Genomic DNA, 14,340 nt, shown 5'->3' on the forward strand with positions numbered 1-14,340 from the left:
GGGGAACTATGAGGTTGGCGGCCGTGGGGGGGGCGGGAAGATCTCCAGAGGAGATGAGGTCAGTGACAGTCTTTGAAACGGTGGCTTGATTTTCAGTAGTGGGGTCATGGTCCAGGTGGAGGTAGGAGGTGGTGTCGGAGAGTTGGTGTTCAGCTTCCGCTAGGTGGAGGTCGGTTCGCCAAACAACAACAGCACCACCCTTGTCAGCAGGTTTAATGACAATGTCAGAGTTGGATCTGAGAGAACGGAGTGCTGCAAGTTCAGAGGGAGGTAGGTTGGAGTGAGTGAGGGGAGCAGAGAAGTGGAGACGGCCGATGTCACGGCAGCAATTTGCAATGAAAAGATCTAGAGAGGGTAAGAGGCCAGAGGGAGGGGTCCAGGTAGAACAAGAATTCTGAAAGCCAGAGAAAGGGTCAGCCGTGCGGGGAGAAGACTCCTGGCCAAAGAAGTGGGCATGGAGACGAAGACGACGGAAAAAGAGCTCAGCGTCGTGCCGTGCTCGAAATTCATTGAGGTGGGGGTGTAAGGGGATGAAGCTCAGGCCTTTGCTGAGGACTGATCGTTCAGGGTCAGAGAGGGGAAGGTCAGAGGGGATAGTGAAAACGCGGCAGGGGGTGAGATTGGGAGAAGGGGGGTCAGAGGAAAGTGATGGGGAAGGTGGTTCCGGAGGGGCATTGGTGTTCAAGAGTTGATGAAGCAAATAATGCATCGGACTTCATTACATAGTTGGAGATAGGACTTTGTTTCTATATAATGGTGGTGGAAATAGTTTGGGAGACAGCTGTTGCAAGTGTCCAGAGATCTGAAAAATCATCAAAATGCCTTTCAAGAATTTAAACTAGTACTGCAGTTGACAAACTAAAACTAAGAATCCTTTAGAATTTTTGGATCTTGCAAATCTAGCATCCATATCATCCTCTTAAGCACATTAAAAAAAACAATATAAATAACAACTTTGACAGAATTCCTCTTCAACTCAGTCATCAGCATGGATGAAACATTTATAATAGTTTACTTTACAACTGCTCACTTAAACTGGCTCTGACAAAAAGTCATCGACCTGAAACGTTAACTCGGTTTCTCTCTCCACAGATGCTGCCTGACCTGCTGAGTGTTTCCAGCATTTTCTTTTTACAGGAAACTTTGTGTTATCCGGAGGCTAAATGTCCGGCAAGCTCGAGCCACCAGCAAAAATCAGGAGCCGTTTTGTATGGTTTTTTTTCTTTTCGTGGCGTTTTTTTTCTTCTCGTAGCTTTTTTTTCCCAACAGTCAGGCTCTGCAAAGTCTCTGTAGCTTAGCAACAGCTTCAGAGAGATGCTTCCAAGGTACGGGCCGACTGTTTAGAAGCTGTTGCTAAGCAACAGTGTTTGTTGTCAGATACGGAGATGAAAAGCTCCGTATGCTTCAACATTAACGCTGGTGTGTCCGGCAGTTTTGAGGGAACGGCAACAGCTCGGTCCCGTCGGTGCCGGATAGCACAAAGTTTCCTGTATTTCAAATTTCCAGCATCTGTAGTATTTGGCTTTTATATCTTAAACTGGTTCTACAGTATTGAAGTTTAGTCATCAAAATTGCATTGCATTCATATAGTGCCTTTAACATCCAAGGCATTTCACAGGAGCGTTATCAACAAAATTTGACACAGAGCCACATAAAAAGATGGCAAGACTTGCATTTAAATAGTGCCTTTCATGACCTCGGGACATCCCAAAATGCTTTGCAGCCAATGAAATACTTTGGAAGTGTTGTAATGTAGGAAACCTGGCAGCCAATTTGCGCACAGCAAGCTCCCACAAACAGCAATGTGATAATGACCAGATAATCTGTTTTAAGTGATGTTAATTAAGGGATAAATATTGGCCAGAACACCAGGGATAACTCCCCTGTTTTTCTTCAAAATAGTGGCATGGGATCTTTTAAGTCCACCTGAGAGAGCAGGCAGGACCTCGGTTTAACGTCTCATCCAAAAGACGGTACCTCAGACAGTGCAGCACTCTCTCAGTACTGCACTGGAGTGTCAGCCTAGATTTTTGTGCTCCAGTCTCTGGAGTGGGACTTGAACCCACAACCTTCTGACTCAGAGGCGAGGGTGCTACCAACTGAGCCACGGCTGACACATCGGTCAAGAAGTAGGTATTAAGGAGTGTCTTAAAGTAAGAAAGGTAGCGAGGCGGAGAGGTTTAGGGAGCGAATTCCACAGCTTAGGGCCCAGGCAGCTGAAGGAACGGCTGCCAATGGTGGAGCAAAAATAGGGGATGCAAGAGGCCTGAACTGGATGAGCACAGAGATCTCAGAGGGTTGTAGGGCTGGACGAGGATAGGGAGGGGTGAGACCATGGAGGGATTTGAAAAGAAGAATTAGAATTTTAAAATCGAGACTGGGGCCAATTTACCTCAGCGAACTCAGGGGTGATGGCTGAACAGGACCTGGTGTGAGTTAGTATACAGGCAGCAGAGATTATGGAGGGTGGAAAATGGGAGACCATTGGAATAGCCAAGTCTAGAGGTAACAAAGGCCATGGACGAGGGTTTCAGCAACAGATGAGCTGAGGCAGGGTCGGAGACGGGCCATGTTACGAAGTTGGAAGTAGGCAGCCTTGGTGATGGAGCGAATAGGAGGTCAGAAGCTCATCTCAGGGTCAAATAGGACGGCAAGGTTGCGAACAGTCTGGATCAGCCTCAGACAGTGGCCAAGGAGAGGGATGGAGTCGGTGGCTAGGGAATGGAATTTGTAGCAGGGACCAAACACAATGGCTTTGGTCTTCCCAGTAGTTAGTTGGAAGAAATTTCTGCTCATCCAGTACTGGATGTCGGACAAGCAGCGTGACAAATCAGAGACAGTGGAGCGGTCGACAAAGGTGGTGGTGAGGTTGAGCTTGGCGTCATCTGCGTACATGTAGAACCTGACGTTGTGTTTTAGGATGATGTCACGAGAGGCAGCAAGTAGATGAGAAATATGAGGGGGCCAAGATAGATCCTTGAGGGACTCCAGAGGGAATGGTGTGGGAGCGGGAAGAGAAGCCATTGCAGGTGATTCGCACCCAGTTGGACAACAGAGGACAGGAGTTGGAGGAGGATCTAGAGGCAACAAAGGCATGGATGAGGGTTTCAGCAGCAGATGAGCTGAGGCAACGGTGGAGACTGGCAATGTTATAGAGGTGGAAGTAGGCAGTCTCGGTGATGGAGAGGATATGGAGTCAGCTCAGCTGAATCAAATAGGACGCCAAGATTGTGAACAGTCTAGTTCAGCCTCAGAAGAAAATACATGTGTGTAAGGCTTTTATTTTGCCAACAATCTTAACTATGTTTTCAGAACATATTCTTAATGATATATGGATTGTAACACCTGGTATTCAAGTTGGAAAAAAGCAGTAGTAAATTAGCTTAGTTGCCTACATAACAGTGATCACACTTCAAAAAAATAAAATCATTGACTGTGAAGGACTTTGGGATGTTCCAAAGATGTGAAAGATGCTATATAAATGCAAGTTCTTTCCTTAATAAAGCATATCCATGTACAATCCACAAGACCATCCCATGGAAACACAAACGATACAATTTGTGTGACCACACTTATTTTACATACCTATAAATTTCTATTTAAACATGATATAATTCTACTATTCATGAAATGCGTGATATTTTGCACTACATGCCAACACAATGGCGAGTACAATGTATACTCCAACTGCCATTGTGTTTTATTAAATTTCACAAATTCCAAATTTGTCATAGGTAAATTCACATAAATGACAATTATAAATGCTTCATTTTTGATCATTACTGACTTGAAAATCAACTGTCAAAGTTGTTAATACAAGATCTGATGCATTTTTGAATACCCAAATCCACCATCGAGACTTGGGTTCAAATTCAGCTTAGATCAAAAGGATGAAAGTCTCTTCCATGAGCTGTAAAGATCCTACATAAAACGAGCTTAGCAGACTCAACACAGCAAGCCTATGGGTAAAGATCCAAAGCACAAATTAGCATTTTTTTCCCAGAGCGCACACACGCATAGCTGATGCAGAAACTGAAAATAATATATACTGGTGCAGTAAGGGATAAGTAGATTGTTGGAGCAAACTTTACTCTGCATCTGGGTTGTGTTATACTAAAAGAAGTTTTCAATGAACAAAACCTTGCACAGAAATGTGATTCCTATTTCTACTAAAGTGAGGTAAAACCATTTGTACAATAAAGAACACGATACCCCGTTTGCAATAACTTTACAGAATAGAATCATTTGGCTGGCTATTAATTTTTCATCCACTAAGGAGGCCACATCTACTGTTCAGCAGTACTGTGTACTGCAGACTAAGAAAATAGTTTTACAACCGTAACAGGAATTCTACTATAAAGGAAGTCATTTCTTACAGCAGTCATGTTTGATGAGATCAGAAATAATCAAATTATCAGTGTCCATACAAACTGCAAGAAACTAACATTCATATACTGTTGTCAAGCAGTAGATCACTTTAAAAGTTATTAAAAAAACGAGTCATTTGTTGAAAACTCACAGGTGGATAAATATGATCAATTAACCCTGTCTGACACTGACATTTAGTGGCACAAAATCAAGGTCATCAACTGTATTGGTTGAAGGAACATTTATATTGTGATTATAAATGATCCAATTTATTGTTCTAATTACACTTTTCAGAAGCTATGTAAAAATGTTTGTGCTAAACTCCTGTACATCCCCTCTCGCATTAAACTGTAAATCTGCACCCAAGAATACATCATGCAAGGACAGGCCTCACGTACCAATGCTGCTTGGTTTACAAAGCCAAACTGACAGATCGGTGCAATCGTTTTCTTAACAATCGTGATTTTTAAGAGGAAAAAAAGTTTGCCCAGCTGCACTGATCCCTACAAAAAAATATGAATTTGCAGACTTTTCAGTGAAAAATAATGAGGCAGAAATTTAAAAATTTAAATAAAACTTACCAGATAAACCAGGACATATAAAATAGTGAAAACAAAGGAATTCATGCAATGGAGGAATCAGTTATGGATCTGTCATTCACGATTAACAGCTGTAGGCCTCAAACCAACCCCATACCTCCCCCCGGGGAAAGAGGTGATTTTGAAGAGAAATATTTGATAAAGAAAAGATTACGAGAAACCACTCGTCCTCCTGCCTTGCATTTCTGCAGAAATCGGCACTTTCAGTGAGGTGCCAAGAAACCCCAGCAACATGCGGCTCCTGAGCAGCGGGGCCCAGCCGGAGGACTTCTCCTGACTTTCGCTGAAAATATGTGTGATTTCTGCCTCCTCGGGTTTGATTTTTTTTTTTAATTCTTTTTTTTTTACCTGTGTCTCTTTTTTTGTTTGTTTGTTTGGTTTCCACGATTCCTGCTACGGTCAGAGGGCGACGACCAACATCGAAGGTGGTGGTGGTGGGGGGACGGGAGACGGGACGGACACGGGAGAAGCCGCCACCAGCGGAAAGTGTTAACCGTCCGAGCGCACGCGCATGCGCGCTCCCGAGCTTCCCTGGATTCTCCAAAAAAAAAGGCCGTTTTTTTTTAAAAAAACGACAAAGTGAGTGCGGCCGGGAGCAACAGTTTCTCCTTCCCCCCTCCTCCTCTCCGCGCGCACGCGCAGGCGCAGCTCCAAGCACGGAGTCTGCGCCGTTTCTCCCCGAACCCTTTTGACGCCGGCTCAGTGAGCAGCCAACCAGAAGAGAGAGCCCCAGCGGCGCGTGGTGCGCTCTCACCGCGCCCGACACATTTCGGACAGTGTCTGTTCCGCAGCGCGCCGGCGCTGTGCTGTACGTTCATCAGCAAAAAAGCCACAGGCGTTTATTGATAGGACAGCAAAATACTGCAGATGCTGGAAATCGGAAATAACAACAGAAAATGCTGGAAAAACTCAGCAGGCCAGGCAACATCCGTGGAGAGAAAATGGAGTCGACGTTTCGGGTCTAACCCTTTTTCAAAACTGGAAAGGAAATGAAATAGATGGAAGGCAGGGCTGCGATAGAACAAAAGAAGTAAAGAGACATTGAGGTATTCAAAACCAGACGAGATGGTAATAGGACAAGTGGAGACAAAAGACGGCTCAGATTAGGTGTGAAGTGTACTGGCAGAAAGAGAGACAGCTGCCATGTGGGAGAGAGAAAAAAAAAGGAAAGGGGGGAGGGAAAACCCAAAACAAAGGGGTGGGGAAAAAAAAAGTAAAAATGTAATGGGGCCGAGGTTATGATCTGAAATTGTTGAACTCGATACCAAGTCCGGAAGGCTGCAAAGTGCCTAATCGGAAGATGAGGTGCTGTTCCTCGAGTTTACGTTGAGCTTCTGTGGAACAATGCAAGAGGCCAAGGACAGTGAGGTCCGAGTGGGAATGGAGCGGTGAATTAAAATGACAGGCGACCGGAAGCTCGGGGTCACCCTTACGGACTGAACGGAGGTGTTCCGCAAAGCGGTCACCCAATCTGCGTTTGGTCTCCCCAATGTAGAGGATGTTAGATCCGTGATTCTGAGAGTATGATGTTTTTCAATAACTACACGGATGCTGTAACTTAACAATCAACAGGTGTTTACTGGAGTAGGGTAGTCTCAAGACTGGGGGGACAGAGGCATGCTCAAGGCTTATATACAGGTGTGGTCACTGCCGGTACTACAGTATACAGGAGCTGTAAAAGTAGTTCTCTCTTAAAGGTACATACACTACAATTCCTCCCCTTTTAGATTAGCAGTACCCATAATATTCAAATAACAATTAACACTTTAACATGCACATTAAACAACAATAGTCCATTTATAGATTCAGTCTTTGGGGCGGCTTCCTGATCCTTTCGGGATAGCGCCTTTCCTGAGGTTCTTGTTCTTGGTGCGGAGGCGATTCTGGCCCCTTTTCGTCGGTTAGTTCATCGGTTTCCACTGCTACTGGTTCTGAGGTAGATGCTACCGGTATGTCGGGTTCATCCCCAGGTACGTGAGACATGGGGTTGACTCGTTCCTGTGACGCTAAGATCTGATCGACGTGGCGTCTTACAATGTTCTCCCCGACATCCACTGTGTACATTAATGGACCCTGCCTTGTGCATATCGTTCCAGGTTGCCATTTCTCTGTTCGGTAGTCACGGGCCAAGACTGGTTGTCCTACATTGAAGCTCCTTGTCGGCTTCTAATTGATGTGCTGGAATTGTTTATCCTCAACATTTCTTCGCACATTTGGTCTGAGCAAATCCAGACGAGATCTCAACCTTCGGTTAAAGAACATCATGGCCGGGGTCTGGTTGGTAACTGCATATGTCGCATTTCTGTAGACTAATAGGAAATTGTCCACCTTATGCTGTAGTGGAATTTCATCGTCGCACATGGCCTTTATCGCCTTTTTAAAGGTTTGTACGAACCTCTCAGCCAATCCATTTGTGGCTGGATGATACGGGGCGGATGTGTAATGCCTTACCCCATTCCTTCTCATAAATTTCCGAAACTCTTTGGACACAAACTGTGGTCCATTATCAGAGCAAATCTGCTCTGGCAAGCCGTTCCTGGCAAATATGGTCCGTAGGACTGCAATCGTTTTCTCTGTAGTGGTTGAGGACATTTTTATCACCTCAGGCCATTTCGAGTGAGCATCCACTGCTATTAAGAACACTGAGTCCATCAATGGACCAGCAAACTCAATATGCACCCGTTGCCATGGAGAGGAGGGCCACTCCCATGGGTGTAGAGGGGCATGTGGTGGTGCATTTTGGACCTTCTGGCATCCTGAGCAGCTCTTGGTTAGGTCTTCGATTTGTTGATCGATCCCCGGCCACCACACATAAGCCCTAGCCAGGCTTTTCATTTTCACCCCTCCCAGATGACCTTCATGAAGCTCATTTACCATTCTCACCCTTAACTTGGGTGGAATCACCACTCGGGATCCACACATCACTGTCCCTTGGCATACTGACAGCTGTTCTCTTCTGGATGAGAATGCTGGCAACAGTGAGTCGCCATGTGTTGGCCATCCCCTCACTGTCAAATCATATACCCGAGACAGCGTCGAATCATTGCGGGTCTCCTCTATATCCACGTTAGTTACTGGCAATCGTTCAATTATTCACTAATAAAATATCTCGATAGGGTCCACTGCTGGTGCTTCCTCCACAGTAGGCAGTGGCAGGCGTGATAGCCCATCAGCGTTTCCATGCTGTTTCGTGCCTTTATATTCTATTTCATATTGGTTCGCCCCTAGAAAAAGGGACCATCTTTGTAACCGTTGTGCAGTCATCACCGGAACGCCCTTCTTTGGATTAAAGATGGAGACAAGTGGTTGGTGGTCAGTCAGCAAGGTGAACTTCTGCCCATGCAGATAGTGGTTGAATTTTTTTACTCCCCATACTAGGCTGAGGGCCTCCCTGTCAATCTGGGCGTAGTTGCGCTCGGCTGAGGTTAGTGACCGAGACGCAAAGGCTACTGGCCTCTCCAACCCGTCTGGGAATTTGTGCGACAGCACCGCTCCAATACCATAGGGTGATGCATCACATGCCAAATGAATTGGTAGTGCTGGGTTGAAATGGGCCAACACCTCTTTTGATGTGATCAATTCTTTGCACTTCTGGAAAGCTCGTTTACGTTCGTCATTCCACTTCCATGGTACCCCTGTTTGCAGTAGGGTGTTCAGTGGGTGTAATACTGTAGACAAATTTGGTAAGAACTTATGGTAGTAGTTCACCAGCCCGAGGAACGACCTCAGTTGTGACACATATTCCGGTGCTGGAGCCTTGACTACTGCCTCAATCTTTTCAGGGGACTTATGTAACCTCTCTTCATCGATAACGTGGCCACAATACGAGATCTACTTCTGGAAAAACTCGCACTTGTGGCGATTAGCTCGTAGCCCATATTCCTTTAATCTAGTGAGCACCTTCTCCAAGTTGGCGAGGTGATCACTGTCATTTTCGCCCGTGACCAGGATGTTGTCCAAATAACACTGGGTCCCTGGAATCCCTTGCAGGACTTGATCCATCACCCTTTGCCAAATAGCCGGAGCCGATGCTACCCCGAACACCAGCCGGTTGTATTGGTAGAGACCTTTATGAGTGTTGATCGTGAGGTATTGTTTCGAGGCTTCTTCTACCCCCATTTGCAAGTACGCCTGGGCTAGATCAATTTTGGTGAAGCGTTTACCTCCAGATAGCGAGGCGAAAATATCCTCAATTCGTGGAAGCGGATATTGTACCATGTGAAGGACTGGGTTCACTGTCACCTTAAAATCCCCACAGATGCGGACCTTCTTTGGTTCCCCAGGCGTATTACTCAACGACCTCTTCATTACAGGAACGATGGGTGTAGCCCACTCACTCCAGTCTACTTTGGACAGTACTCCTGAACGTTCCAACCCTTCCAGCTCTGCTTTGACGGCTGGTCGGATCGCATAAGGCACTGGTCTGGCCTTAAGAAACTTTGGGCTTGCATTTTCCTCTATTTTAATCGTTGCTGTTATGCCTTTTAGTGTTCCGAGTCCCTCCTGGAACACTTCTTTTGCGTCAGTTAGCATTTTTGACAGTCGTCCAGGTGTGACGTCGTCATCCTTTTTGGCCTCAACCTTCAGTGCCTGTATGGAATGCCAATCTAATTGTATCTTCCGGATCCATTCACGTCCTAGTGGTGGTGGTCCTCCATATACATATAGGTCCATTTTAGGTATTTCCTGGCCTTTGTATATCACTTTCACCCTTATTTTTCCTTTGGGGTAGACTTTTTGCCCCGTGTATGTCTTCAAGACAATCTCTGTAGCTTTCAAGGGTATATGTGAAAATAGCCGCTTGTGGTCCCTTTGGTTTATGACTGTTAGGGCTGAACCTGTGTCCAATTCCATTTTCACTTGGACTCCGTCTATCTTGAGTGTAACCCAGATAGTCTGGTGATCCTCCATTTTGGTTACCTTATGTAGTTTCAGACAACCCAGCTCCTTGCTTCCGGAGTCTGTATCACTTTTCTGTTCGTCTGAACTACTGTCCATCACCTTATGTACCTTTTTGTACTTCTCCTGTGGAGATTTCTTGCTGTTGGTTTTCTTCCCAGACCCTCAAACTCTTGCTATGTGTCCTGCTTTTCCACACTGTCTGCACACTTGGTCCTTGAACCAACAATCCTTCTGGTCATGTGTTGTACTGCCGCAGTGATAACACTTCCCTGCTCCATATTTCATTGGTGCCATATTCTTGCGGTCTCCGTTGTATCTCTGCAGCGCCCCTTGCAGCTGCTTCGTGTGATACTGCTATGCTGAAAGCCTTGTCCAGCGTAAGATCCTTTTCTGATAGAAGCCGTTTCTGGGTTCCTTCACTTTGAAGCCCACACACAAACTTGTCCCTTAACGTATCTGCTAGTCCCACTCCAAACTGGCAGTGTTTCGATAGCTTGCGCAGTTCCGTTAAGTGCTCAGCATTGCTTTCGTCTTTATGTTGGTTCCTTTTATGGAACTTAAATCTTTCAGCAGCGGTGTGGGGTTTAAGTGGTCCTGTAGGATTTCTACTATGCTTTTGAAATTCTTATTCACGGGCTTCTCTGGGGTTAATAGGTTTTGCAGTAAGCCATAAGTTTTTGCACCCGTGGAATTTAACAAAACCAGTGCTTTCCTAGCATCTGGCACTTCATTCGCCCTGCAGTACACCTCAATACGTTCCACATATGTCGCCCAATCTTCGACTTCATTGTCGAACGTAGAGATACTGCCACTCTTCGGCATCCCTGGGTGTGATTTAACTGTCAAAAATGGCATCTCCCGCGCTCTTCCTTCTCCGCTGGCACAAAATGGCGTCTCCCGCGCTTTCCTTTCTTCCCGTGCTCGCCCTTCTTCTCCGCTGCGGCTTCTAAAATTGGCGTCTCCCACGCTCTTCCTTCTTCTCCGCGGCTCAATGGCATCTCCCGTGCTCTCCCTTCTTCTCCCCGCGGACACTGTTCAGCCCTTGAGCCCTGGCTGTGCTCTGCGTGTTTTCCTGTGCGCCTTTCCCGTTTCCGCCGCTCGGTCCTGAACCCGGCTGCTGCTTTACCCTCTCTCTCTCTGTTTTGTTTTTCCTTGACGCCACTCGGACGATGCCACCTTCCACACCAGTGCTTCCAACATGTCTTCCTTTTTCCTCAACCAAGGATTCCCCTCTACCGTGGTTGACACGGCCCTCGACTGTGTCCGTTCTATCTCCCGCACTTCTGCCCTCACCCCTGCCCCTCCCTCCCGGAACCACGATAGGGTTCCCCTTGTCCTCACCTTTCACCCCACCAGCCTCCACATTCAACGGATCATCCTCCGCCATTTCCGCTACCTCCAAAGTGGTCCCACCACCAAACGCATCTTCCCCTCCCCTCCCCTTTCAGCATTCCGTAGGGACCACTCCCTCCGAGACACCCTAGTCCACTCCTCTATCACCCCCAACAGCCCTTCCCCTTCGCTTGGCACCTTCCCGTGCAAGCGCAGGAGATGTAACACCTGCCCCTATACCTCCCCCGTTCCCACTGTCCAGGGCCCCAAACACCCCTTCCAGGTGAAACAGTGATTTACTTGTACTTCTTGCAATCTAGTATACTGTATTCACTGCTCACGATGCGGTCTCCTCTACATTGGGGAGACCAAACGCAGATTGGGTGACCGCTTTGCAGAACACCTCCGTTCAGTCAGTAAGGGTGACCCCGAGCTTCCGGTCGCCTGTCATTTTAATTCACCGCTCCATTCCCACTCGGACCTCATTGTCCTTGGCCTCTTGCATTGTTCCACGGAAGCTCAACGTAAACTCGAGGAACAGCACCTCATCTTCCGATTAGGCACTTTGCAGCCTTCCGGACTCAATATCGAGTTCAAAAATTTCAGATCATAACCTCGGCCCCTATTACATTTTTACTTATATATTTTTTTTCCCACCCCTTTGTTTTGGGTTTTCCCTCCCCCCGCCCCCCCTTTCCTTTTTTTCTCTCTCCCACATGGCAGCTGTCTCTCATCCTGCCAGTACACTTCACACCTAATCTGAGCCGTCTTTTGTCTCCACTTGTCCTATTACCATCTCGTCTGGTTTTGAATACCTCTTAATGTCTCTTCACTTCTTTTGGTCTATCGCAGCCCTGCCTTCCATCTATTTCATTTCCCTTCCAGTTTTGAAAAAGGGTTCACCCGAAACGTCGACTCTAATTTCTCTCCACGGATGTTGCCTGGCCTGCTGAGTTTTTCCAGCATTTTCTGTTGTTATTTCGGCGTTTATTGATAGTTTGCGCTCTCGCTGCAGGCACGCAGCACGTTATCCTGTAGACTAGCCCCCTCCCCCCACTACCACTAAGTGAGGCCTTGTAAAGCGAAATGCAAATCATCAAGTTGCCCCCGATCCTTTAATATTAGCAAGTGGTACGAAATAAGGTTTCCTCCCCATTGGTACAATTTCAGCATCCAGATCACAAGATAAAGACGGATGTGAGGTAATGCATTTGGGGAGGGCTAACAAGGCAAGGGAATACACTTATAAATGGTAGGACATTCAAGTGCAGAAGATCAGAGGGACCTTGGAGTGCATGTCCGCAGATCCCGGAAGGTAGTAGAACAGGTAGATGAGCTGGTTAAGAAGGCATATGGGATACTTGCCTTTATTAGCCAAGGCATAGAATGTAAGAGCAGAGAGGTTATGCTTGAACTGTATAAAACACTAGTTAGGTTACAGCTAGAATAATGCATGCAGTTCTGGTCACTACATTACAGGAAGGATGTGATTGCAGCAGAGGGGTTGCAGAGGAGATTTATGAGGATGTTGCCTGGGCTGGGGAATTTTAGCTATGAGGAAAGATTGGATAGGCTGGGGTTGTTTTCTTTGGAACAGAGGAGGCTGCGGGGAGACCTAATTGAGGTGTATAAAATTATGAAGGGCCTAGATAGAGTGGATAGGAAGGACCTATTTCTCTTAGCAGAAGGGTCAATAGTCAGGGGGTATAGATTTAAAGTAATTGCTCAGAGGTTTAAGAGTGGATTTGAGGAGAATTTTTTTCACCCAAAGGGTGGTGGGTTCTGGAACTCACTGCCTGAAAGGGTGGTAGAGGCAGACTCCCTCATCAAGTGCACATCCAAGTACTTTTTAAATGTGAAGTGCCGTAACTTACAAGGCTACGGACCTAGTGCTGGAAAGTGGGATTAGGGCGGATAGCTATTTGTCGGCCGGCATGGACAAGATGGGCCAAATAGCCGCCTCCTGTGCTGTAAATTTCTACGATTCTATGATCCCTCTCCTCAGGTACTGTTCCTTTCAAAACCATCATTGTGACATATGTTTTCAAACCCCCCCCCCCCGAGCATTCTTTAGTCTTTGGCTGGAGTAGGTCCTGGTTGTTCACCACTTATCTGGTGGGAATGTGGGTCAGGAAATTAGGTCTCTGACCTTGCACTTCACACATCACCTGATCTTCCAATGGGAAATTTTGCTGTCCAAATGTAGGCCTTGCTGTATGTATGGCAAACCACGCTTTACATACCCAAATTATTCAAATGTCTCGTACCAGATTTCTTATGGTTGGTTGAGGGTTCAGTGTTCTCCTCGCCTATTTATAATGGGTGCTTCTCTGGGGAACGGGAATCTGAACTATCTCTTAAAGCTAGGGTTGTTAGATTTGCATTGATGATTGGAAACCTATTGTGCCCTGTCTGAAGAGGAGGAGGGGCGGGAGGTAGCACCACAGCAAATGGTGGAAAGGCAGATTCTAAAGTAATTGTCAGGAGCAGAACAAACAAAAGATCAGCAGAGAAATAAAGATTCTGCAAAGCTTTTCTGTGCTTAGCTCTTTAAATTGACTTTGACCTATTCCCCAGTGACTTAGCAACCCTTGGTGTGATTATCTCTGAGTGCAAATGAGATAGAAATGACTGAAAATCGAAGATAGCCAACACCATGTCATTGCCATCTCATTTGAATATGCCAGCTTATTTTTGGTGTGCACTTCCTGCATCCACCAGAACAAATGGTGAAAAGGTAAGTAAGGATCCCGCCTGCCTCAATGATGTCTAGAAATTAGGCAGTAAGAGGAGGAAAATCCAAGCTAAATTTTCTAATGTATAATTCCTAAATTATTTACAATTCTTTTCCACCAATATAATTGATTACTTAGTTTTGAGATTACATTCCTGGTGCTAAGTTACTAAAGACCCATTTTTATTTTATTTTTAACTTCCTTTATATTTTAGATCCCTCTGCACCACATGCTATCCCTGGTGGGCAGACTTTCAAAGCAATGACACTACCCATTAAGAGGTTTACTGGTGCAAGATGGGGTGGAACGCTCTGATTCTTCTCCTCCCTGTAGAAAAGTGTTTCATTGCAAGTTGTGCCTTTGCCCATTAGGCTGACCAAGATAGCAAACACAGTGAATTTCAA

General features: G+C 46.1%; 1 protein-coding gene across 3 annotated transcripts in view; it reads right to left on the reverse strand.

The window, feature by feature from the left end:
• Positions 1-14,340, reverse strand: part of LOC147105710 (transcriptional regulator QRICH1-like) — a 121,801-nt gene that overhangs the window by 39,259 nt on the left and 68,202 nt on the right. Inside the window, exon 1 of one of the 3 annotated variants that reach the window (XM_086010326.1) lies at positions 5,316-5,594. The exons of 1 other annotated variant lie outside the window; for it this stretch is intronic. Coding sequence is in view for 1 of the 2 variants with exons in the window: in XM_086010324.1 (XP_085866450.1) it covers positions 4,950-4,994 (45 nt within the window). In the remaining variant the exon portion in view is untranslated. Of the gene's footprint in view, positions 1-4,949; positions 5,287-5,315; positions 5,595-14,340 lie in introns of those variants that run through there. One more of the 3 variants, XM_086010324.1, reaches the window with a different exon arrangement.

Source organism: Somniosus microcephalus, chromosome 17 (genome assembly GCF_052327205.1).
Source record: "Somniosus microcephalus isolate GS21.2 chromosome 17, FLI_Smic_1.0, whole genome shotgun sequence".
Lineage (NCBI taxonomy): Eukaryota > Metazoa > Chordata > Chondrichthyes > Squaliformes > Somniosidae > Somniosus > Somniosus microcephalus.